Below are 20,577 nucleotides of genomic sequence, written 5' to 3'. Positions count from 1 at the left end.
AAAAAAAAACGCCCACAAGTCAAGGAAATCAATTGGTTAACTCCCTTTGAAAAACAAGCCAATGATAATGCCACTTATTGAAGCAAGCCTTAGGTAAGAAGGTAAGTGATGATTGGTTCTACGAGCGGGGCTTAGAACGTGATCAGGTTATTCATTGCTTATATAATATGAGTTAACAGTTACGTGCATTTTGCACAAAACGAACACAGTAGAGTAGATATTGTAATGTTAAGAGACAGAAATAAACTTGCACGTGATGTTTAGATGACGGTACACACACACACACACAGCGAGAGAGAGCCAGGACAGGACTCTGGCTCCTTAGACAAGCAAGCGGTAGATTTGTTTTGCAATGCGTACGTCGTTCGCGTGTTTAATGAAGGTAACACACGACGACACACACACACACACACACACACACTTGTCTAGTCTGGCAAAAGTCTAAATTGCTTAGTCACGAAGCCGAGAGGAGTTATTTTCTGCTCGACTCTTATTGGATGTTTGGACAGGAGATTCGCCCCCAACAGGGGAATACTTCTTATACAGGTCACATCATGGCTGCTCAAACTAAGGTTTAATCTCGGTTATGGTTTTCTTTCATCTCTACCTTAAGTAAGCACATTGTCTATGAAACGGTACTTGCATTAACCTGTGATTTGTCATTTTTTTAGCCTGTGCTTCATGGATATTTTAGAAGTTCTTGCTCATGGAGAGTACGCATAGGTAAGCCACGGTCCAGAATAACTCTTTATACTTAATCTCTGTTCATTTTAACATAAATGTGTTCTCTCTAGCGTTTGCCCTGAAGGGTATAGAATATGATCACGTTCCAGTAAACCTCATTAAGGATGGGGGGCAACAGGTAAACACAAAATTGAAATTAAAGGGGAAGTTCACCTAAAATCACACCTGATCACTGTGTCCATATGCAGTTTCAAGATTTTTTTTGTTTGTTTTTTGCACCATCAATCCGAATGAGTTCAGCAAAAGTGGGATGTCAAGTGGGACAGAATTTTATGCTACATATTGCTCTTTTATTTTCTGTAGCCAATGTTGCTATCCTGCATAATCACATCAAAGGCCCTTGGTTTTGCCTTACAGCATTGTTGAAGGCATTATCAAAATTCAAAGTGTGACTGATTGATTGATTCCAGAAAGTCAATCGACAAATCAAAGTATTTTCCATATACATAAGGATATATTAAAAGGAGAAATAAATGATATTGTTTTAATCAAGATTAATTAAACTATTAGTTAAAGTGGGTTTTAAGTACTGTACATTTTTGCCAAACATCACTTACACCACTGATGCATTGTGCATCTTTTATTGCCATGTTTTACAAGCTAACAAGACATAACAGGAATAAATGAGATGCAGCCATGAATCTTGTGCTAAGAAGATGGACTCTTAGATGACCCCCTCAGCCAGTGTCAGTAAAGTCCTAGCTAGAACAACTAGGTTGATTTGAGACAAAAAGGTTTAATGACTCAGCTTTTTTTATTTTCAATAATAATCAAGACAACAGAATAAATGTGTTTGATGCAGTTTGCAATCAGTAAAGGAACCATTCAGGGTATATAGCTGCTTGGTTGAAATGAATATTCTTTCTGGGTTTTAAAATATAATGGATCTCGTTATCGTTTTTTTCAGCAGATATACCTATACATTTCTGTAGACTCTTCTATGTGTTTCACTAGACACCAAATTAATCAATTCTTATGTTTTTTTTTTAAGATTTATTATTTTTTTATTATTAATAGATTTTAGGCCTAAATAATTGTTTTAAGTACCTTTATTAATTTATATGCAACTTGTAATCAACTATGCAACATAGAACAGACAACTAAATTATTTTTTAGATATGTGAATTTTTAAATTATATTTGTACCTGCATTTTGCATATAATATTTTAGGCCACCTAAAACCACAATCAAAGGGTTTTTTTGTACTTCCAGTAAGGTGTAGCCTAGCAAATAAATTTCATATAAAATTTAAAACAAACACTGTCCTCATGGTTGAAAAAGAGTCGGTCTGGTGGCGGGGAAACAGTGCCTAGATGTGTGCCAAGGTCTCTAATAAAGCAATAAGAGAGGCCAGGCATTACAGCAAATTTATCACCCATAATAAAATCACTGAAACAGTTACAAGGGCCCTTGTTGTAAAAGCGACACAAGCAATTTGATAAAACACACCAGTGCTCAAAAACAATTTACAGTATTCACAATAAGCAATTCTTTCATCAGGCAATGTAGTCAGCTAACAAGTTTTTGTTGCTAAGCAACAATGGAAAAGATTAGTCTCTTCAATAGACAGAACAGTATCTTAATGACTAGGATTATTGTTTATATTAATGTGGACATTTCCATTGACAGTACATGAATCAAAATAATGTTCAGTGATTAGCATATTCATCACTGGTCCTTTGGAAAGTAACTACTGTAATGGTTTTATTGGCACATTAATATAGAATCCAGTTATTTTAAGGCACATCTCAGCCAATCAGATTTTAGGACCAATACTGTTTTATATAATCAAACATAAAAACTACATTGAATTATAATTGAAAGATTTACATTTAGGATGCTTGCAACAGTTAGAGAAAAATCACAAAAGATATTATGGAATTTATCAGTGTGCCCTTGAGTATCTACCAAAAGTGTCCCACTTAGATTACATGACTGTTGGGCAAGATAATTTCTAATTAATTTTCCATGATTTATTGAAATAAAGAATGTTAAAATAATATGTAGATATTGTTAAAGTTTTAAAATGCACTGTTCACTCCCTGTATATACAGTCCATATAAGGAATCTAAGATGAAAAACCAGTCTGTTTTGAAATCGCTATTTCTCTGATGTGATGAGAATAAACATATTTGCATTTCTATTACCTTTTCAGCCTACAGCAGTTTAGCCCCACCCACTTACACTGAAGTTCTCATGCTACCCTGTATTGTGCCTTTTTGAATGAGGCACAATACAGGGCAGCCAGTCAGAACAGAAAACATATTTCTATGAATGTTAATCACTTAGCAACTTAGTTAACAAATGCTTCTTGCTCCGTAAGCTCTAAACACATCCAGAAAGTAGTCCAGACAGCAGGAGAATACAGTTGTTCACTAACATGCACCGTCAGAAAAAGGAAACACAAACTGGTGCGATTTTTATTTATTTATTTATTTATGAAAAAGGATCTTGACTAAGTATGACGAGTATTTCTCAATTGAGGAATGTGTGTGCAATGTGTGTAATATAGTATTTTGCTACTAACTATAGTCCGTATGTATAGTGTGGAGGGGGGCAGTTTTATTTAAATTATGGTTAAATTATTTAAGTGATGTAAAAACTGTCCGATGTGTCTAGAAATCAACCAGGGATCAAATGTGGAATAAGGTGAACTCCCCCTTTAAGGTGTCATTCATCTATGGCTCATTTTAGTCTTGCCCTTTTTTGTGTAGTCTGTGCCTCTAACTCCGTATTCTCTTCAGATCACAGATCAGTATAAAGAATTAAACCCAATGCAGCAAGTACCTACTGTTACCATTGATGACATCACCTTGTCTCAGTCAGTAAGTTCTTCTATAATTATTGAGCTGCTAGCAAAATTGAGCCACATCACAGCTTTCACCAACAATTTTAGAAAGGGCCAATATTGTAATTAGTTCAGTTGTTTTACAGTGTGTGTTAAATAGTGATAAAAATGTAGTTCTGACTATGCAACTAGCTGGCCATCATTCAGTACGTTGATGAAACTCGGCCAGGGCCACGCCTTCTACCTGCAGACCCAAAGCAGAGAGCCAAGGTGCGCATGATTTGTGACATCATCGCTTCTGGCATTCAGCCTTTACAGGTATGTTAAATCCGCATTAAGATACGTAAAAAGGGTTTGGCCAGGCCAAGCCCAATCGGAGGTTTTACCAGTAAATAGCCCGCAGCCCAGGCTAAAGTGTTAGAGAGACTTACACTCACATCAATCTGCAAAAGCTTTCTTGGTTTTTATGGTTTATGTCCAGTACTGCCTATGCATGAGAGACATAGCCACATGGTTTAAACTGGTGTCGAGAGCTTGTAATCAGGGTGCCTGTCTTTAGCAGGAGTAGGGAATCATGAATGGATGCAAGACCAAAAGAAAATGTACTGAAGTCTGCAAAAATGTTATGGTAAACGAAACTCCTTTAATTAGCAAAATGTAACCAAACACATGGGAACATTTCATTACAGTGGTTGCAAAATTAAAAAGGCAACATTTATGGAATGAAATGTTTGCCAAAACTACTATTTGTAATTATAATGGACCATATCTGATAATAGCACTGCATTTGTAGTGAGTGGTTTGTGGCTGTGCGAAGTATTCATGTATGGCAATAATAAGTCATTCTTCTGTACACTGTGGTAGTACTACAGTGTATAGAGTTTCAGCTTCTAAACATCATAATCCTGACCTCAGCTAAGTGTAAATAGTAACAGGGCTAGAAAATGGTAGGGCATAAGCAATGTACAGGGAACTCGGGAGAGTCCAAGTAAATATGTCATTATGAATGTGTGATGATCACACCAGTGTGTGTGTGTGTGTGTGTGTGTGTGTGTAAACATTGTGGATACATTCAAAAAAAGATTCAAAGATGCAGGTGCAGCACATGTATCACTTGCCTTTATCACTCACCTAATTAAAGCTTTATATCAGTAGGCAATAGCTGAACAGTTTGCAAATGAATGTGACATTCATTATTGTCTTTAAAAAGTCTAATCATGTGAGATTTGCAAGAATATCTTAATTGAAAAACAAAACAAAAAAGATGAGCATGCAGCTTGTGATATGGATACATTTGAATAATTTCCATGGGTGTGCATTCATGAAACCCATCGTGCAAACTTTTCAGCAAATCTGTTTCTGCGGTTCAGAGCTCATCTAGAACAAGAGGCTGCATCCATTTATCTATCGTTTCCAAGTAGTTATATCTTACTATGGCAACGGATAAAAGCTGGCAGGAAAAAAAAGCTATTGCAACATCAGATTTATCTAAAATGAAATATTGATATTTTGATATTATCGATTTAATAAAGTAACATTTTCTCTCTAATGGTCAAGTAGATTATGACGGTCTTATTTTAAAAAATTTGTGCTAATTTTTCAGAATCTTTACGTGGTGCAGAAAATTTGCACAGATAAGGTACAGTGGGCTCAGCATTTTATCAACCGAGGATTTGTAGGTGAGTTCTTCATTGAAATTTAACTAAAGTTTTAAGATGTACTTTTTCCACCTGTGACATGCATGATTGAAACATCACTCTTGAATGGGGGGGGGCATATACTGAATTTGCTCACAAGTACGGCTTGTCCTTTGTAGCCCTGGAGTCCATCCTGAAGCAGACAGCTGGAAAGTATTGTGTTGGGAATGAGGTAATAAACCAATATATGTAACACATGTTAACATGTAGAAGTATTGTGTAATACACAAGGTTTTTGGACAGAGGTCCTTAATCGTCTGCATAAAGGCTTTGCAGAGTTCTCAGGAAACCTTATGTACTACGCTGTAATTTATGACCTCTTACTCCCTGGAATCAATGGAACATATGCAGTGGATTCAGAAAGTATTCAGACCATTTATTGCATGCTTCATGTTTTGGATTTAAATGGATATAACTTAAATCACTCATAATGTACTCAGAAGGCATTTTCAGAGTTTCCAAAACTTACAAAATAAAATCAAAAACTGAAATCTCAAGTATTTAGACCCTTTGCTGTGGAACTCCAAACTGTAGTCAAGTGCATCCTGTTTAACTGTAGAACTCAAATGTAGTCCACTTGAGGTTCGTTGAATAGTTTGGAAAGGCACATACCTGATCCTATATGGTCCCAAAGGACAAAACAAACCATGACATCCAAGGAACTGTCTGTGGATCTCCGCTATCAAAATATGGCAAAGCACAGGAGCAGCTTCACATAACCTTGAACATTCCTAGATCCTGCCCAGGCATCCAGGTGAGGACGGCCTTGGTCCGAACTCAACAATCACTCTTAAAGAGCTCTGAGTGTTGTGCAGAACAGCAAGCACTTTGTCTGGTGAAAAGTAGGCACTGCACCATCGCCTGACTAATTCATCCCTACAGTGAGATTATGGTTGAGGCAGCGTCATGCTATAGGCATGCTCAGCAGACACAGGCAACTGGTAAGAATGGATGAATGACATATGGTAACATCTTTGAGCAGAACCTCCTCTAGTGCAAACCAAGACTGGTGACAGTTCACCTTTTAACATGACAATAACCCAAAAGCACACAGCCAAAGCAACAAGTCTGTGAATGTGGTTGAGTGGTCTGCGAAAGGCCTCACTTAAACCCCATCAGACATCTGTGGAGAGACCTGATGATGGCAGTTCAGATGGTCACCATCCACTCAGATGGGATTTGAGTGGATCTGCTGTGAAGAACTGGATCAACTGTCTAAATTCAGGTGTGCAAAACTTGTAGCTATATCTCCACCAAGACATCCAGCTGTAATTGCAACCACAGCAGGTTCTACAAAGTACTGACTAAAGAGACAATGTTTTTATGAATAATATTTTTCAGGTTTTGATTTGTTTCATTTTCAAAACACTAAAAATGTTTTCACTTACTCATTATGGGTGATTGAATGTGGTTTGTGGGGGGGGGAGGCAATTCTCTCAATATAAAATCAAATCCACAACATAACGCATACAAGGGGTTTGAATACAGTCTGAATCCACTGTATCCACACACACACACAGTGCAGTCTTTTTATAAGCACTTGGACAATGCAGTGAGAATTTTTGTTGCTTTTGCCTTTTACTCCAGCACACTGCATTTAAGAATACAAACAATGGCAACTGAGTCGAGGGGATGTGGCTGCATGTGGGTATATGCATGGCCCTACTGGCTCATTACTGCCCTTCTTAATCAAGGCCTCCCATTGCAAAGGCCAAAAAAATGACATTTGAGGGGGGTTGTTGCTTCCTTTCTTCATATATAAAAACGTCTAGCCATCAAAAACTCTAGTTCATTCTAGTATTTCCCTCTGATACTGTTGTCCAGCAACACGAACAAAAAACTGTTCATGCCATACAGTAAATTAGGCCAAAATGCACAATTCAGTACCCATTATTTAAGCAAGAATTCAAATCCAAGTTAGCAGTAGCAGATGTAAGTAAAGAAGAAACCTTTCTTCCTAAAACATCCAATCTCATCCCTGAAACATAGTGACCTGGACAAAATGTGAGAATGTATATAATTATTTAGAAGAGGGCTGTGATTGCTGTATGATCACCCAGTATATTAATACCCTTGAATCAAAGATTGAATTCTAGACTTAATATGACCAAGCTCAAAGTACAAAATGCCATATTTACATTTACAATTTTCTGTTCTCATATAAACAGGCAAAAGCAATAGAAGCAGTCACTACATACTTTTAGACCACACACACACACCACAGCATAACAAAAGTGAATGTTCTTCACTGATCCAAAAGATTCTAGTATCAAGTAGGTGGAAATGGGTCAATGGCTGCCTGGTTTAAACTGCTGTTATTTACCTGCTGTGCTACAGATATCCATGGCAGACATTTGCCTTGTGCCCCAGGTCTACAATGCTGAGAGGTATAGATGTTTTAAACTACAGCAAAAAACCATTTAAAGCTGTGCGTGAAATGCAGTACTCGAATGTTTATGTTTGTTCCCAATCCATTCTATTTTAATTCTTGCATAATGCCCATGAAACTATATTTACTGCTTCTCTTTGCAAAAGGTTCAAAGTGGATATTAAGCAGTTTCCTACCATCAAGCTGCTGAACCAGACTTTGCTGGAACTTGAAGCCTTCAAAATGAGTCATCCTTCTCATCAGCCAGATGCACCTGATGACCTCCGAATCTAAATTTAATTGAAATTTGAATCCTTGAATAGCTAAAATGCCACCTCCAAATTTAACTAAAGCAGCACCATACAATCACAAGTCTGGTTTCTTTTGTTTATTGTTGTTTTTTTTTTGATTGATCTTTAAACGAGCTTCTTTGCAACTTCAAGAAAATACGTACAAACTACAATTTCTGAACTTCAGCCACACCTACAAACACCTGTGAATGTGCTGTAAAGTTACAAAGTTAAAAAAAAAAATGGGGGTGGGGGTGGGTGCCTTCAGATAAGAAAAATTATTGCACAAAATAATTTTTGAAGTTAATAAAGTGTTAATGAAAATGGTCAGTCCACAGCATGTTTCCTTCTACAAATAAGTTAAAGTTTAGCTGCAAAACAGCTGTTTTAAATCTAAAAAATTATGCAACATAAATTAACTAAAAAATAAAAAAAAACCTTAAAAAGTGAAAATCTATTTTCCACTCAATTGCTCTGTGGGAAAACATAAATGTAACAGTTGAGACCAAAACTGCACCCTAGTTGTCTGTTTTCTTAGCCAGACATACTGATCCCATGAATTCCTTTTGTGTCTGCCCTTCAGCAGGGATTTCCACAATGCATTTGACTATATCATTGTAGAACATTCCAGCACAGTCTGAACCCCCAAAGAGCAAGACTGTGTGTTGGGTGGCTAGGCAGGTACAACAGCCATCTTCCTGGTCCCTCACACCTGTTCCTGGGACAGCTGTACTTCCCAGGCTGATCAGACTGTGGCCAGCACGAGGCTTTGCGCAGAGCAAAGGAGCCGACACTGACACCCAGGAGTTGGTATCTGCAAAAACCATCACCCAGGGGCTATTTTATTTAAACAAACTCCAACATATCTGCTACCAGCCGATGCAAAGATTTCAAGAGTACAGTTGAAGTAGTGAAACTCTTTGAAATGCTAGAGAGGGTAAGGTTGGTAATGGTGTGGCTGACCTAAACTGAAGAGATGGAGATCTTGTAATGCCCCTAAAACACCACACCCTCCGCTGATCAGCACCCTGTTGTCAGACACGGGCAGGGCAGCATGAAACCTGACCACACAGATACCAACAGCCTCGTGAATTATCAGATCAGGACATTTGGATTCTGCTCAGTACAGAAAGAGACTTGTGGCAAAGAATTGCACAGATCAAGATTGCCCCATCCGGCTGATAAAAATTAATGATTCCACAAGAGGTATGTGAATTTCTGCCCGAGACCACATCACTGCCCACTCAGCTGAAGATCAGTAGGAATAACAAAATCCTTTTAAATTCCTTTTGATTGTCCATTCAAATATATAAATGATGCTTTTAGAGAACATTCTTACCCACGGGCCAGTGGTGGCATGTTTTTGTACTTCACTGCAGTGTATTCCATGAAGCCTTTTCAAAGAACAATGTGTGATAAATATACATTCTTTTACACTTCAAGAGGCATAGTTACTCAAGTGAGTCATTTACTGCAATTTCTATTACCAAGATCTAGAATGTGGAGATCGTTGAGGTAAGCAGCAGATTTTCTGCCTCCAAATATGACTAGTTTGTTGGGCAGTAGTGTGGTGGAGTGCCTGTTAATACATTTAAAAACTGGCTATGTCAAGACAGCTAGAAACAAAATGCATCATGAAATTAAAGTTGTACACACAAGCCTGGAAGATATGACCAAAATAAATGAATAAAAATAAATACTGACCCAAACCTGGGAAGAGGACGGTCACCTTCCACAATTGGTTGGTACCACAGCTCATGTTCCGGGTTGAAGATGTACAAAGCATTGCTACAAGCTTTGCCTCCAGGGCCATGGCTAGGCTGCATCCCTCCAAATACATAGAGCTCACTTTTATAGATGATGGAACTGTGATACGCCAGTGATGGCACATTTCCTTTTGCCTGGAAGAAATTGATGCACTGGATAAACATTGACCTTTAGACAAGATGTGCATGTACACTGAACACTTTGAACATGTTCAGTATGAAGTGGAATTCTGTCAGACTCACACTGATGATTTTCCACTTCCAGGTCAGTGTGTCCAGCATGTAAATATCGCTATAACGCTGACCTTCTCTCAGGCCTCCATACACATAGACAACCTTACGCTCAGGGTCGAAGGCTGCAGAATGACCTTGAGAACTGGGTGGAAAGGGCCCAGCTGCAGAGGAGTGTATCGGAAACCAAAAATCTCCATCTGGATAGAGTTGGGAAATTTAAAAAAATAAATAAATAAAATAATTCACAAAACAAGTTCACATTAGTTTTTCACCACTATCCCTTGTTTTGGTAGTGGGTAGATGAGATTTGATGCATCTTAATGGCAAAAGGTGGAGCTCTTTAAAACAAGTAGAAGATCAACAAGTACATGAGAACACACCCACACATCTACCACTACATGTATGCAAATACAGTAGCCAGAGAAGCTTTTTCTGTGGGTCAATGTGTTATAAGTGAGTCACAAAAGCTTTGAAAATCAAGTGCAATTTAAACCTATGCAGCCATAGTACATGCACGTGTGCAAATGACGCACCAATCTCCAACTTCCATATGGAGTCTGGGCAGTGAGCCTGGTCTGCACCCTCCCCTCCAATCAGAATAGCTGTGTCAGGGTCACTTAAACACATGGCATGGCTCCAGCGCTTTGATGGTTGGTCTGGATAAAATGTTAAAGTCATGAATTAATCATTCCTTTGCTATTTTCTACTATAAAACTGTTATTCCATGTCTTGTGTTTTTTTTTAAATAATAAATAAATAACACTTTGTATAGTTAAAAACTCAACTGACATTTCCCCCATGGTATAGGATAAACTGCCACATTATTGCTCCAAATATACATAATACAAAAAAAAATGCTACAGTGCAAAAATATGCTTTGAGCCAAGCAACCACAAAATCCACACTAGTGAAAACTAGTCTTGGAAAACTAATGGAATTTTGATGTCTGCAACTAATGGAAGCATGTACCTGCCCTACAATTCCTTTTGAAAACTTCCATCTCCTCATTATGGGAAACAGACATGCTCAGTTTGAGCTTCTTGGGGCCTGAGGAATGGCTCGCCTTATGGGGCGATTCAGGTCCCTCAAACCTCCAAATGCGTCTTCTCTTTCCTGTCTTGGTCCTCTTTGGACTTTTATCCTTCAAACATCACAGATATACATGAAAAAGGACATTAAGAGAACAAAGCAGTTTCAGATGAAAATAAATTAACACCATCAAAGTAATCTAATCTGAACTAGAAATTAATACAAAGCAAATCCTGAAGGGGCTAAATCAATATACTATGGCTCACACTTATGTTATCAAAAGATGATATAGACCACTTCGTTAAAGTGTTAAACTTATTTGTCTAAAATCTTAACCTTTTACAATGAATTAGTTAATGGATGTTTGCTTTGACCTTGGTAAACACTCAAGACTGAGGATTCCTCACCATGGCCCACACTCCCAGGCTGACATTCTGCATTTCCACCTTGCTTGTCCTGAGCTCAGCATAGCTAACCGTGTCCTCAGGCGATGGTCTCTGAGATGTGATCTTGACAGACATGTGCATGGTTACATTAACAACAAAATCGTGGTCACTCTCTCTCCTTAATACTTAATACTTATACTGATTCTTAGTACTCCTTTTTCATGAAATACTGTTGGTTTGTCTGGGAATTCAAATGGCTTGTCTATGCAATCAAATGTCAAAGCGCTTGGCTATAACTAAACTGTACCAGTATGGGGAAAAGTGTGCGAGTGACATTTTCCCAGAGGCTGCCACAGTCCGTCTGCTCGGATATAGAGCTTCCACTTACAGCAGTAGTTTAAGGTGCAACACTTTACTAAACTGATCAGTGAAGAAATCCAAATTCAAGTTCAGCTTATAACTACTCACATTGTTATTGCCACCACCGCTCAGAAGGGTCTGGGAGAGACTGGTGATCTGGTGATCTGGAGTTGGTCGTTTCCGTGACACAAGTGGTGTGCTACTCACAAAGTTGGCTTTCACCTAGATTACAAACAGAGTATCTTAATTATTTTAAATTTTTTCCATTCTCATTTGAGCACACCAGGTTATGGCAGTCGGTGATGAATAACTCACGTGTGAACCACAATGCACTCCAAAATCGTTTGTAGCTATAGACCCTTATACTCTATACCAAAATATTATTTTGGATACCTCCATATTGGAACATTCCAATTTGAACCACAGTGACCTGATACTTAGCTAAACAGATGTTGTTTTGGTCATTTTATCTATTGCAATGTTCATGTGACTAGAACACCCTTAAAATCCAACTTTGCGGTTTCTGCAAACTTCACCCCTCAGGTCAGCAGCTGGCCGACAGAAATCTTGCGTGTAGTGTGGCATCAGCATGGGAAGAAAATATTTGGTGAAGTTGCAATAAGGTGGAAATACCTCTCCACAAACAGTAAGCAACACCTTCGCCCAGCCACCTCTCCGACTTTTCTCTGTTGATTCAGCTAAAAGGCCAAGCGTCCAGTCTCCTTCCCAGACCAGACACCTTCCGAGTCAAATGTAGTGTGAAGCGTAAGGTTGCAGTTTATACGCTGTATTAATAAACAACGCATACGATTTTTTTTAAAGCTTTAAATAATTGTTTTGAATTTCCTACCTTGAGTGTGAAGAGAGAACTCCAATTTTCTGAGGCTTCACGTCTGGGCTTACCAAAACTTCAATTAATATCCTCGTCTCAGAAGAAAACGATGTCCACTCTCCTAAACTAAACACCACAAGCTGCTTGGGTAACGGTAGCGGTATCTTAACCTGGTAGCTCCTGCGGTTTACGTTGCTGCAGAAGAAAGGTTTGCACACCACCACCGCATTAGGTTTTGAAATTAACGGACTGAAAGCAAGAGTCGTGGCAGTCTGTTAAATGAACGTCCCACCTTATAAACTGACGAGGTGCTTCGTGTAAAGACCATAATGCGTAAAAGTGCATTTTCCCCATGGCTCAGCCTAAGCGTAGCGACCTGACAACCTTACCTGGACGCCACGGAACCGCTTCTCAAACGAGCTTACTTGACTCAATTTTGCAGCCAGAGAAGTGACCACACCCACAACCTGTAGTCGTTTTTGAAGACCTGACAAGACCTAGCAATATTATTAATTGAGCGTGGATTTGGACGTAATCTAACATTGAAGGCCATGAAGGGAATAAAAACATGTACGCCAATGCTTATTCATATTTATTTGGACAAAGATCAGAAAAAGCTATGTAAAGGCAATAGACATCATATATTCATACATCACAAAGAATGACATAGTAGACCAAAAAATAAACAAACTCCACAATGGCAGTTTTAGGTATTTCAGCAGCACAGTCAAACAGTCCTTCTGGTACTGAGCCCTGGCCAGGACATTGGGGCAGTGGAAGGTGCCCCCCCCCCCCCTCCAAAAAATCTAGCAAAAGTACATGTATGTTTCCCTCCCCCCATGTGCCTTTCAGGGTTCAGTACTTTGGAGACATGCAAATCATAAAACCATAAATAGTAATTAAAAAATCTTGGTGTGGTCTGTGATTATAGCCTGGCCGCAGGCATGTCTGACGTGGTCCCCTGGGCTGTAGCTTGCTGACCATCCCCTAGTGCTCTCACACAGGTCCCATCAACACAAGTGATTTGGTATTCAGTGAGCTATTTGCAAAAAGTTAAAATCACCAGAACACTACAGCTCAGTGTAGAGCTTTGTGTAACATTGCACATTTAACACACACATACAGAGAAAGCTACAGATATTTACACATCAGAACATTTTCTAAAAAGCAAATGTCATCGTCTATAAAGATCTGACCACTCAGAGACCAATCAGGTGCCAAATCACCCTTCCTCCAGCAAAATGGATGAGGCAGTTGTAAATATTGAATCAGTCATGTAACGAATTAGCTTTTCACAACAGGAAATGGTATCCATTTAAGTCATAAAAAGGCAGACCATAACCATTTGCTGGAGTTGTATCCCTAGTGACCGATTTAATAGATGTTGTCGGCAGTAGGAGTCAGCTTTGAAATATATAACTGATGTGCTACTCTCTATAGAAGTACCATAAGGCTACTGAAATAATCAGCATATATTTTATGTAATTCATCTGCATTGGTTGTTTTATATAGAACCTGAATATGAAAATAAAAAAAAAAAAAGCTATAGTATTCATCACCACTTGATTCAATAGTGGCTGTTACCACCTCACTCACACACACACACACACACACACACACACACACACACACACACACACACACACAATGGCTTTCTCCATCTGCTTCCATATTCACTAAACAGCGATGAGCACCCATTTGACCTGAATAACCACTTCCCTGATCCACTAGACTTCCTGATTACTGAGGCCACAGTCATGTTGGGGTGGGAGAAGACAATGTAAATACAACACATATGGGCACTTCACAAATTCTTTGCACATAGCATTTGAAAAATACATGGAACACATTGCACATAGGCCAAGCGTCATGATCCACTTAAGTTTAAAAACACTTCATATAGAATAGCAAAAGTGTTTGATCCGATTGGGCCAATGATTGCAGCTACATAAAATTAAACTTACAAATCAACAATAGCAGGAATGACGTATACAGTGCTGTAAAATATATATATGATCAAAAATATATATGATTGAAACTTTTTTTTTTGCAGATTCTGTTCTTGGGTTCTCAGGCACTATAGTAAACCCTGTAATACAGAGTCTTATTCCGCCATAAGGAGTAGGAGTTGTCGAACTTGAGGAGGTACGTGCCTTCTCCTGGAAACTCGTGGCTGCCGCCTTGAACTGCCAGGTGACTGTCCTGTCGGTACACCGGGAGGATCTCTCCCAGGTTGGAGTTAGCCACCGCCTTGGATCCCTTCTCCACATCCCCAGGAACCACCGGCCCTGCAAGATACCAACACTCTCACAGCCTCATGGTCCGAGTCTTCTGTCAGTTTTAGAGTCAGCAACAACCCCAGTTTGCAGCTCAGAATGGTTTCATATTGTATTGACAAATTCTGCTAGCCACACATGTTTGTTGTGATGCCTTACAAGTGACTAAGCTTACTGCTGGTAATCTTGTACTACGCGTTTCTATTCCTGCAGTTATTTCTGTCTATTATTGGGCCTTGGGATTTTTTTTTTTTTTAAGTGCTGTTTCAGGTCCTCTTTGCAAAGCAAAACAAAGACAGGAAATGGAACAGGATGCATACCCCCACCTTCCAGCTCATCATCTTCATCCTCGTCGTCACTCGATTCACTAATGTGTACCGTAATAGCTCGGCTGGTGACAGGAGACCAGTCGAAGTAGACCCCAAAGCCGATGTCGTATCCGTCTGTAGCAAACTCCCAGCACACGCGCTTGGCCTCGGGGACAGTGGGCACATTCACAGTCATGATGTCGCCACGGTAGATGGTCACCACACTGTCCTTCTCCTGTCGCAGCTTGGCTTTCAGCTCCTTCAGTGCCGTGGCGGTCCACGTGGAGGCTGGCTGCAACGGCGGCAAAGCTACAACAGGACAAGAGGTGGTTATTTATGGACTTAACAGATGAACTTTAAAATGGCCTTTCACTGCAAGACTGTCGTTTTAAAACGCAATATGATGACGTCTATATTGAAAAGATTTTTTTTGAATGAACAAATATACTTTATGATTTCACTGAACAGAGCTGAAATCTGTATCGAGCTGCTCGCTGGTAGCATTACCCCTGGGTTACCTGTGCTATATATATAATCTGTGGCCAGGGATTCCTGACAGTACAATGGACCATGTTCTCATTAGGAAAGCTAGAACATCAGGGTCCCTGTGGCCTCAACACTATGCATGGCCATGCAACAGTATCCCACATCTAGCAATGCCAACTGCCTCATAATTGAAAAGATGTGTTGGCAGGCTTCATACACATCAGAGGACAAAAACCTCTGCTGCACTGGGAACTGGCCAATTACATTGGTAAAAATGTACATAAATGAATGAACAAATATGTAAATAAATAAGTTACATTAAAATGTTTACAAAATCTAACACTAGGATAAGGGTTTAAAGCTACAGTGACCCACACTGTTCATTTAAGTTCTCAAGAGGGAATGGGTCCAAGATTGGGACTTCTTTTTTAAAACAGCAAGCTCTCAGAGGGCCATGATGAAAGATGATGAGAAGGTTTCTAAAGCTTAGCATAAGCTCTTTCGGAGATGGTGTGCTAACCCTTTCTGTCCCCAGGGAGTGAGGTTTTCTCACTGGTGCTGTGCCCCTGTGAGTCACCTGCACCTGGCTCACAGCGTTTCTCTTGATCCTATTGACAACAAAGATATAAAATCTAGATGAACAAAAATACAACCAAACACATTAAAACATACAACAAACAAGAAACCGATCAATTTAATTGTTTTGAGCAGGCTGACATTATACCTCAGTGGACTGTTCTAATCCCTTGGCATTGCTGTTGTCATCCATTTCAGTTTGGTTGTCAGGATAAATGACTGCTTGGGAAAGATCTGTGCTTTGAAGTCTCAAGAAAAGACAACAATGATTTAGTTTTACTTTCAAGTATTAGCCTTTGTGTACATTAGACTGGTCTTTGATAAAATGACTGCATAACAACAGCCATTGTCAACAATGAATCCCAATTCTTTAGATATAAATCTATAGCTGTTACAGTGTTAAAAGTGCGGTACCTGTCCAAGAGGTTTGAGTCGCAGTTTTTGGAAGCTATACCAGAGAAAGAGGAAACTGACAGAGACGACAGTCTGGACTGGAGCTCCGACGTAGACTCTAGCTTCTCCATCTCTGGATTGGCAAAAGTTCGAGTGTAGTTCGTTAAAAATATGATGCACACCCCACATTAAATACAGTTAGCAAACGAGCTGCCGGTAACATTAAAACACTTACCGTCATAGCAGTCGATTCTTTATAACTATATACTCTGTCAATCTGCAAGCAAAGGCGAAAAACTCAGATTGATCCATTTTGACTGGTTTCTCCTAAAATTATAGTGATAACTACAACGAAAATCATCTCCGTTAACTAGATATCTAGTTAAATTATATGGTATATGGTGCCCCGCAAAATCTATCAGATGTTTAGCTATGCAGTATGAATCTTGAATAAAATCTATTTAATCCGCTTTGCTAGCCTGCTGTGTGCATCTTTTTTAGCGAATCGCTGCCAGCAAAGATAACGCTAGCTAGCTTGTAAGATAACTGCAATATAAAATTCACAATCCCTAAAAATCCTTGGATACATTACTTACATTTACCAAAAGATATACCGAAGGTATGATGTTATGTTTATAAATACAGCATTACCTTAATTGGCCCTGGTATGATGGAGGAAAAACAACTGTTGCTTCGCTGACTGCCTGTCCGACTGGCTAACCTAGCTAACACTGGCCCCTAAATGAGGTCTGAGGATCTGGAGATGAGGATTGTGAAGACAGAAACAATGGAAAGTGTCAACGCAACTCTGTTACATAATAAAAGTTTATAAAAGTGATAATATTCTGTTATTGTATATTACTAATTATTAATATATAACAATACATATTAGTAGTCAATAACAATAATAATAATAATAATTGTTGGACTACAATGCACTTTTATTTCTTGATTTGCCACTGTGTATGAAAAATGCTACATAAATACATTTGCCTTGCCTTGTTATTTAAATATAGAAAACACTATTTAATATGTAATATGGTATTGGCACATTTGTATTTTATAATTAGATAGATAGATAGATAAATAGATAGATAGATAGATAGATAGATAGATAGATAGATAGATAGATAGATAGATAGATAGATAGATAGATAGATAGATAGATAGATAGATAGATAGATAGATAGTAAGAAATGTAGAGATTCAGTTTCCAACATAAGTCCTTCATCAGCTGTGCAAGCAAAGTACAAACTTTATATTTATTTATTTATTTTGAGGACATTTTGTGCAAAATAAATTCTTGTCTAAAGTATTTGTGTGTGATATGTTGCTTAAAGTAATTATTTGAGCCTGAAAAAGAAACAAATATTCTGTCAGTGTAATTGGGCCACCAATGTTACAGTGATACAAAATCTCCAGAGAGCTCCAGGGTCTATTATGGTGCAGCTGACAGATTCAACACTCCCCTGAGTTTAATTATCACTTATTTTATGTTGCAGTGTACATATGTGTAATTAAGTCCTAGTGAACAAGAAACTCTTTTAATTCCAATTTAACTAAAAATGTTATACCAAGAACTATATATATATTTTCTGTAGAGGTGCTTTCATATGTGATTCTATGTTCACGTGTGATTCACTCTTTCATCTCACACTTCCTATCTGACAGGCCAGAAAATGTTTTAGAATACAGAGCAGAAATGCATTTTTGTAAAGCTTTATGTCCTGAAAGATAAGAAGATAAGGGAGTCTGCTTTGTCTGTGCATCAACCAGATGGATCCAGGGGAAAGGTCTGAAAAACAGGAAATGGTATCCAATAAACAGAATCAAGAATGATAGCAACGAGCTTCTGAATGCAATTCAGGTATGCGGCAAATTTCTGCATTTGCTCATAAAGGACCATGAAGAATTTCAGCTGTTTAATACTTAACAACATGCTGCAGTTTGAAACCATCTTTATAGGCACTTACTCCTCAGAGTTAGTAAGTGTAGATGCACAGGATGAGTTGACAAAGCTTTGACAGATGAATGTGCCTGTTGATAAGTTGGTCTGAAAAATCTCATTGAGCAGTTGCAAGGCTTGGCTGGAGCCTAGTCCCTCAGCAGTACATATGTTGAGGAGACCATACAATAAGGCACATACCCACCACTGATCCCAGGAGACACTACCTGCTGCAGAAAATGCAAACGAAAGCACAGCCATTTAAATACAAATCAGTCAGTATATTCTAGAAGGAATTCAGACATGGTATTAAACAAAGATTGTGTTTCTGGGATTTGCCTGGGTTTTCAGCTCACCAGTCATTGAAAGTGGGCATGTGGCGGTCACGACTTCCTTATCCTTCAGAGATTTGGCCACCTGATTATGCTGGAGCCACATCTGAACTGAATTGCCGGCTACAAACTCATACTGAGGTTTGAGAACAAAACTGTGACCGAGGAGTAGGGTAAGCCTATGAAGAGAAAAATCTGTGAGATGACCAGTAAGACATCCTTTTTCAGTGTGCAGTGCTTAACAATAGAAAAAAGCCCAACATGCCTATTGTTCATATTATTTATTTACTACAATTATTTTTGTTTTGTTTTTATGTATGTTTAAATCACAATAATAAATTACCATAAGGCAAAATTCAAAACAAATAGTGTATCGCCATGTATGTCACAACTAACATATGAGGTAAGACCTGTGTAATGGAACTGCAGAGGTGAAAGTGTACACGAGGCAGTGAGCAGGCAGGTGAGAGCGAAGCTCAGCACACACATGAGGCAGATGAGAGGGGAGGATACACAGGAAGAGCACATCTGCCCAAGCAGCCAGCTTGCCGTTGTCATAGTAACACTGCACACCAGTCCTTGAGAATTCGCCTGCAGTGCAAGGCAAACACGTTTTGCCTCAGATTCAGTCAGTTTATTCAGGACGAGTTATAAATAATGACAGTGATCAATCAATAAAAGATGAGTTATAGTACAAAAAATATTAAAAGTCAATACAATAAGAATGTCTCGTCCAATAAAGGTGGCAGTGTATTTTTTGTTGGCATGCAGATTTAAAAATAAACAATGTAAAGACTATAAGTAGTGTACCCATTTCCAAATGTTAACTAGTTGTAAAACTACTTGATTGACACTTACTTAGTGTCTCGGGTCTTTTAGTTGAGATACTGATATTACAGGGCCTGAAGCCTGGCACACCTAGTAAAACCATCGTCAGCTGTTTGCCAATGTTTCCCCCTCCCAGAATACCGACATTCAGTCCTTGCAGGTGTGATTTATTGGATATGCCCTTTACTTTCTCCCTGCAGAAAAAATAAGTAACATTAGAATTAAATGCTGATCATTTAGATGTGCACAAGATATTGTTGGAGGTTATCTATCGAAGTAAAAAGAATAAAAATAGCAACCCAACTCTTCTAACTCTAACTATAGCTACCTTAGTAAAGAGGCCATCTGACAAAGAAACACTGCGTGCCCACATCCACAGACTGTTAAATCTGCTGATCGACTGCGCAAATACGTAAATTCTCTCTCATATTCACCGAGTCCATTCTCAAATTCAAGAGATTTCAAATTTATCGTCAAATCCATTGTATAGCTATTGTTTATGCAGCTATTTGTTTTGCGTAAAAACAACAATCCGGCAACGAAAGAAAAATCGCCACACAAACGAAAACGTTCAGTCTTTCAATTTTAGGTATCCATGGCAACCAGGGTCTAACGTTTTTGTGAAACTAGAAAGTATGCGTCAAAAATGTACAAAATAAAAGTCAGATTATTCGATCGAGTAATTCAGTTTAATCTCGCCCTAAAACTCTCCAGTGTCCTAGGAAATGCAGATCCCACCCCTACACGCCCAACCAAAAAAATGTTTTTTAATTACAAATCTACTTACTTAAACCTAAGGCATACATTCTCTTATCTTATGTAACAGATGAGGAGATACCTGTATCACCTAATTCAGTCTATCAGGTACCTGTCGTATCAACATCTTACAAATGTCCCATTTATGATGACACACCTAAAGTCTGGGAAATCTTATTTGGA

At 38.7% G+C, this 20,577-nt stretch overlaps 4 protein-coding genes across 10 annotated transcripts; 1 reads left to right on the top strand and 3 right to left on the bottom strand.

Annotated features, from left to right (window-relative positions):
• The first annotated feature begins 136 nt into the window (after window positions 1-136).
• gstz1 (glutathione S-transferase zeta 1) lies at window positions 137-7,969 on the top strand. 3 transcript variants are annotated; one of them, XM_027025487.3, is made up of 9 exons: window positions 137-382; window positions 672-723; window positions 795-862; window positions 3,489-3,569; window positions 3,725-3,850; window positions 5,136-5,211; window positions 5,349-5,401; window positions 7,567-7,616; window positions 7,765-7,969. In XM_027025487.3, the coding sequence occupies exons 1-9, from the start codon at window positions 353-355 to the stop codon at window positions 7,889-7,891; spliced, it is 663 nt and encodes a 220-aa protein (XP_026881288.2). In that variant the 5' UTR covers window positions 137-352; the 3' UTR covers window positions 7,892-7,969. The 3 variants fall into 3 exon arrangements, with proteins under 3 accessions (XP_026881288.2, XP_026881287.2, XP_026881289.2); XM_027025486.3 differs by lacking the exon at window positions 137-382 and adding an exon at window positions 416-572; XM_027025488.3 differs by lacking the exons at window positions 137-382; window positions 7,567-7,616 and adding an exon at window positions 416-572.
• A 369-nt stretch (window positions 7,970-8,338) lies between these two features.
• zgc:163014 (uncharacterized) lies at window positions 8,339-12,945 on the bottom strand. The gene is made up of 13 exons (XM_081721330.1): window positions 12,787-12,945; window positions 12,513-12,689; window positions 12,296-12,401; window positions 11,771-11,884; window positions 11,324-11,425; window positions 10,857-11,028; window positions 10,421-10,543; window positions 9,897-10,084; window positions 9,592-9,788; window positions 9,375-9,466; window positions 9,227-9,281; window positions 8,851-8,948; window positions 8,339-8,701 (listed from the first exon to the last, which is right to left on the bottom strand). Exons 1-13 carry the CDS (start codon window positions 12,846-12,848, stop codon window positions 8,406-8,408), a joined length of 1,782 nt encoding a protein of 593 aa, XP_081577456.1. The 5' UTR covers window positions 12,849-12,945; the 3' UTR covers window positions 8,339-8,405.
• A 122-nt stretch (window positions 12,946-13,067) lies between these two features.
• tmed8 (transmembrane p24 trafficking protein 8) lies at window positions 13,068-17,312 on the bottom strand. Of its 3 annotated transcripts, none has more exons than XM_027025479.3 (7): window positions 17,185-17,312; window positions 16,769-16,810; window positions 16,555-16,666; window positions 16,289-16,388; window positions 16,085-16,172; window positions 15,097-15,387; window positions 13,068-14,782 (listed from the first exon to the last, which is right to left on the bottom strand). In XM_027025479.3, exons 3-7 carry the CDS (start codon window positions 16,662-16,664, stop codon window positions 14,565-14,567), a joined length of 807 nt encoding a protein of 268 aa, XP_026881280.1. In that variant the 5' UTR covers window positions 16,665-16,666; window positions 16,769-16,810; window positions 17,185-17,312; the 3' UTR covers window positions 13,068-14,564. The 3 variants fall into 3 exon arrangements, with proteins under 3 accessions (XP_026881280.1, XP_081577791.1, XP_026881279.1); XM_081721665.1 differs by having other exon boundaries at window positions 15,091-15,387; window positions 16,289-16,374; XM_027025478.3 differs by having other exon boundaries at window positions 15,091-15,387; window positions 17,185-17,311.
• Window positions 17,313-17,863: 551 nt separating this feature from the next.
• Window positions 17,864-20,534, bottom strand: noxred1 (NADP-dependent oxidoreductase domain containing 1). 3 transcript variants are annotated; one of them, XM_027025523.3, is made up of 6 exons: window positions 19,967-20,534; window positions 19,669-19,832; window positions 19,221-19,401; window positions 18,835-18,989; window positions 18,507-18,708; window positions 17,864-18,328 (listed from the first exon to the last, which is right to left on the bottom strand). In XM_027025523.3, the coding sequence occupies exons 1-6, from the start codon at window positions 20,119-20,121 to the stop codon at window positions 18,172-18,174; spliced, it is 1,014 nt and encodes a 337-aa protein (XP_026881324.2). In that variant the 5' UTR covers window positions 20,122-20,534; the 3' UTR covers window positions 17,864-18,171. The 3 variants fall into 3 exon arrangements, with proteins under 3 accessions (XP_026881324.2, XP_026881325.2, XP_081577790.1); XM_027025524.3 differs by having other exon boundaries at window positions 18,507-18,705; XM_081721664.1 differs by having other exon boundaries at window positions 19,729-19,832.
• Between the last annotated feature and the right edge of the window lie 43 nt (window positions 20,535-20,577).

The sequence above is a fragment of the Electrophorus electricus genome, chromosome 10 (genome assembly GCF_041902795.1).
Source record: "Electrophorus electricus isolate QZ-2024a chromosome 10, ASM4190279v1, whole genome shotgun sequence".
NCBI lineage: Eukaryota > Metazoa > Chordata > Actinopteri > Gymnotiformes > Gymnotidae > Electrophorus > Electrophorus electricus.
This window is presented reverse-complemented; position numbering and strand designations above follow the sequence as displayed.

Bases quoted from the DNA above. Each gene is read 5' to 3' on its own strand.
- gstz1 (XM_027025486.3), top strand. From the start codon at position 498: ATGTTTGGACAGGAGATTCGCCCCCAACAGGGGAATACTTCTTATACA. The intron at 724-794 runs GTAAGCCACGGT...TGTTCTCTCTAG, and splicing joins CTCATGGAGAGTACGCATAG to CGTTTGCCCTGAAGGGTATA. The intron at 3,570-3,724 runs GTAAGTTCTTCT...CTATGCAACTAG, and splicing joins ACATCACCTTGTCTCAGTCA to CTGGCCATCATTCAGTACGT.
- zgc:163014 (XM_081721330.1), bottom strand. From the start codon at position 12,848: ATGGGGAAAATGCACTTTTACGCATTATGGTCTTTACACGAAGCACCT. The intron at 11,426-11,770 runs GTGAGTAGTTAT...ATGTCTGTCAAG, and splicing joins GCGGTGGTGGCAATAACAAT to ATCACATCTCAGAGACCATC. The intron at 8,702-8,850 runs GTCAGCCACACC...TGGTTTTTGCAG, and splicing joins TCTCCATCTCTTCAGTTTAG to ATACCAACTCCTGGGTGTCA.
- tmed8 (XM_027025478.3), bottom strand. From the start codon at position 16,664: ATGGAGAAGCTAGAGTCTACGTCGGAGCTCCAGTCCAGACTGTCGTCT. The intron at 15,388-16,084 runs GTTAGCACACCA...GTCCTGTTGTAG, and splicing joins ACTCCCTGGGGACAGAAAGG to CTTTGCCGCCGTTGCAGCCA. The intron at 14,783-15,090 runs GTATGCATCCTG...GGTATCTTGCAG, and splicing joins TGATGAGCTGGAAGGTGGGG to GGCCGGTGGTTCCTGGGGAT.
- noxred1 (XM_027025523.3), bottom strand. From the start codon at position 20,121: ATGGATTTGACGATAAATTTGAAATCTCTTGAATTTGAGAATGGACTC. The intron at 19,833-19,966 runs GTAGCTATAGTT...TTTTTTCTGCAG, and splicing joins CAGATGGCCTCTTTACTAAG to GGAGAAAGTAAAGGGCATAT. The intron at 18,709-18,834 runs GTGAGCTGAAAA...CATTTTCTGCAG, and splicing joins ATGCCCACTTTCAATGACTG to CAGGTAGTGTCTCCTGGGAT.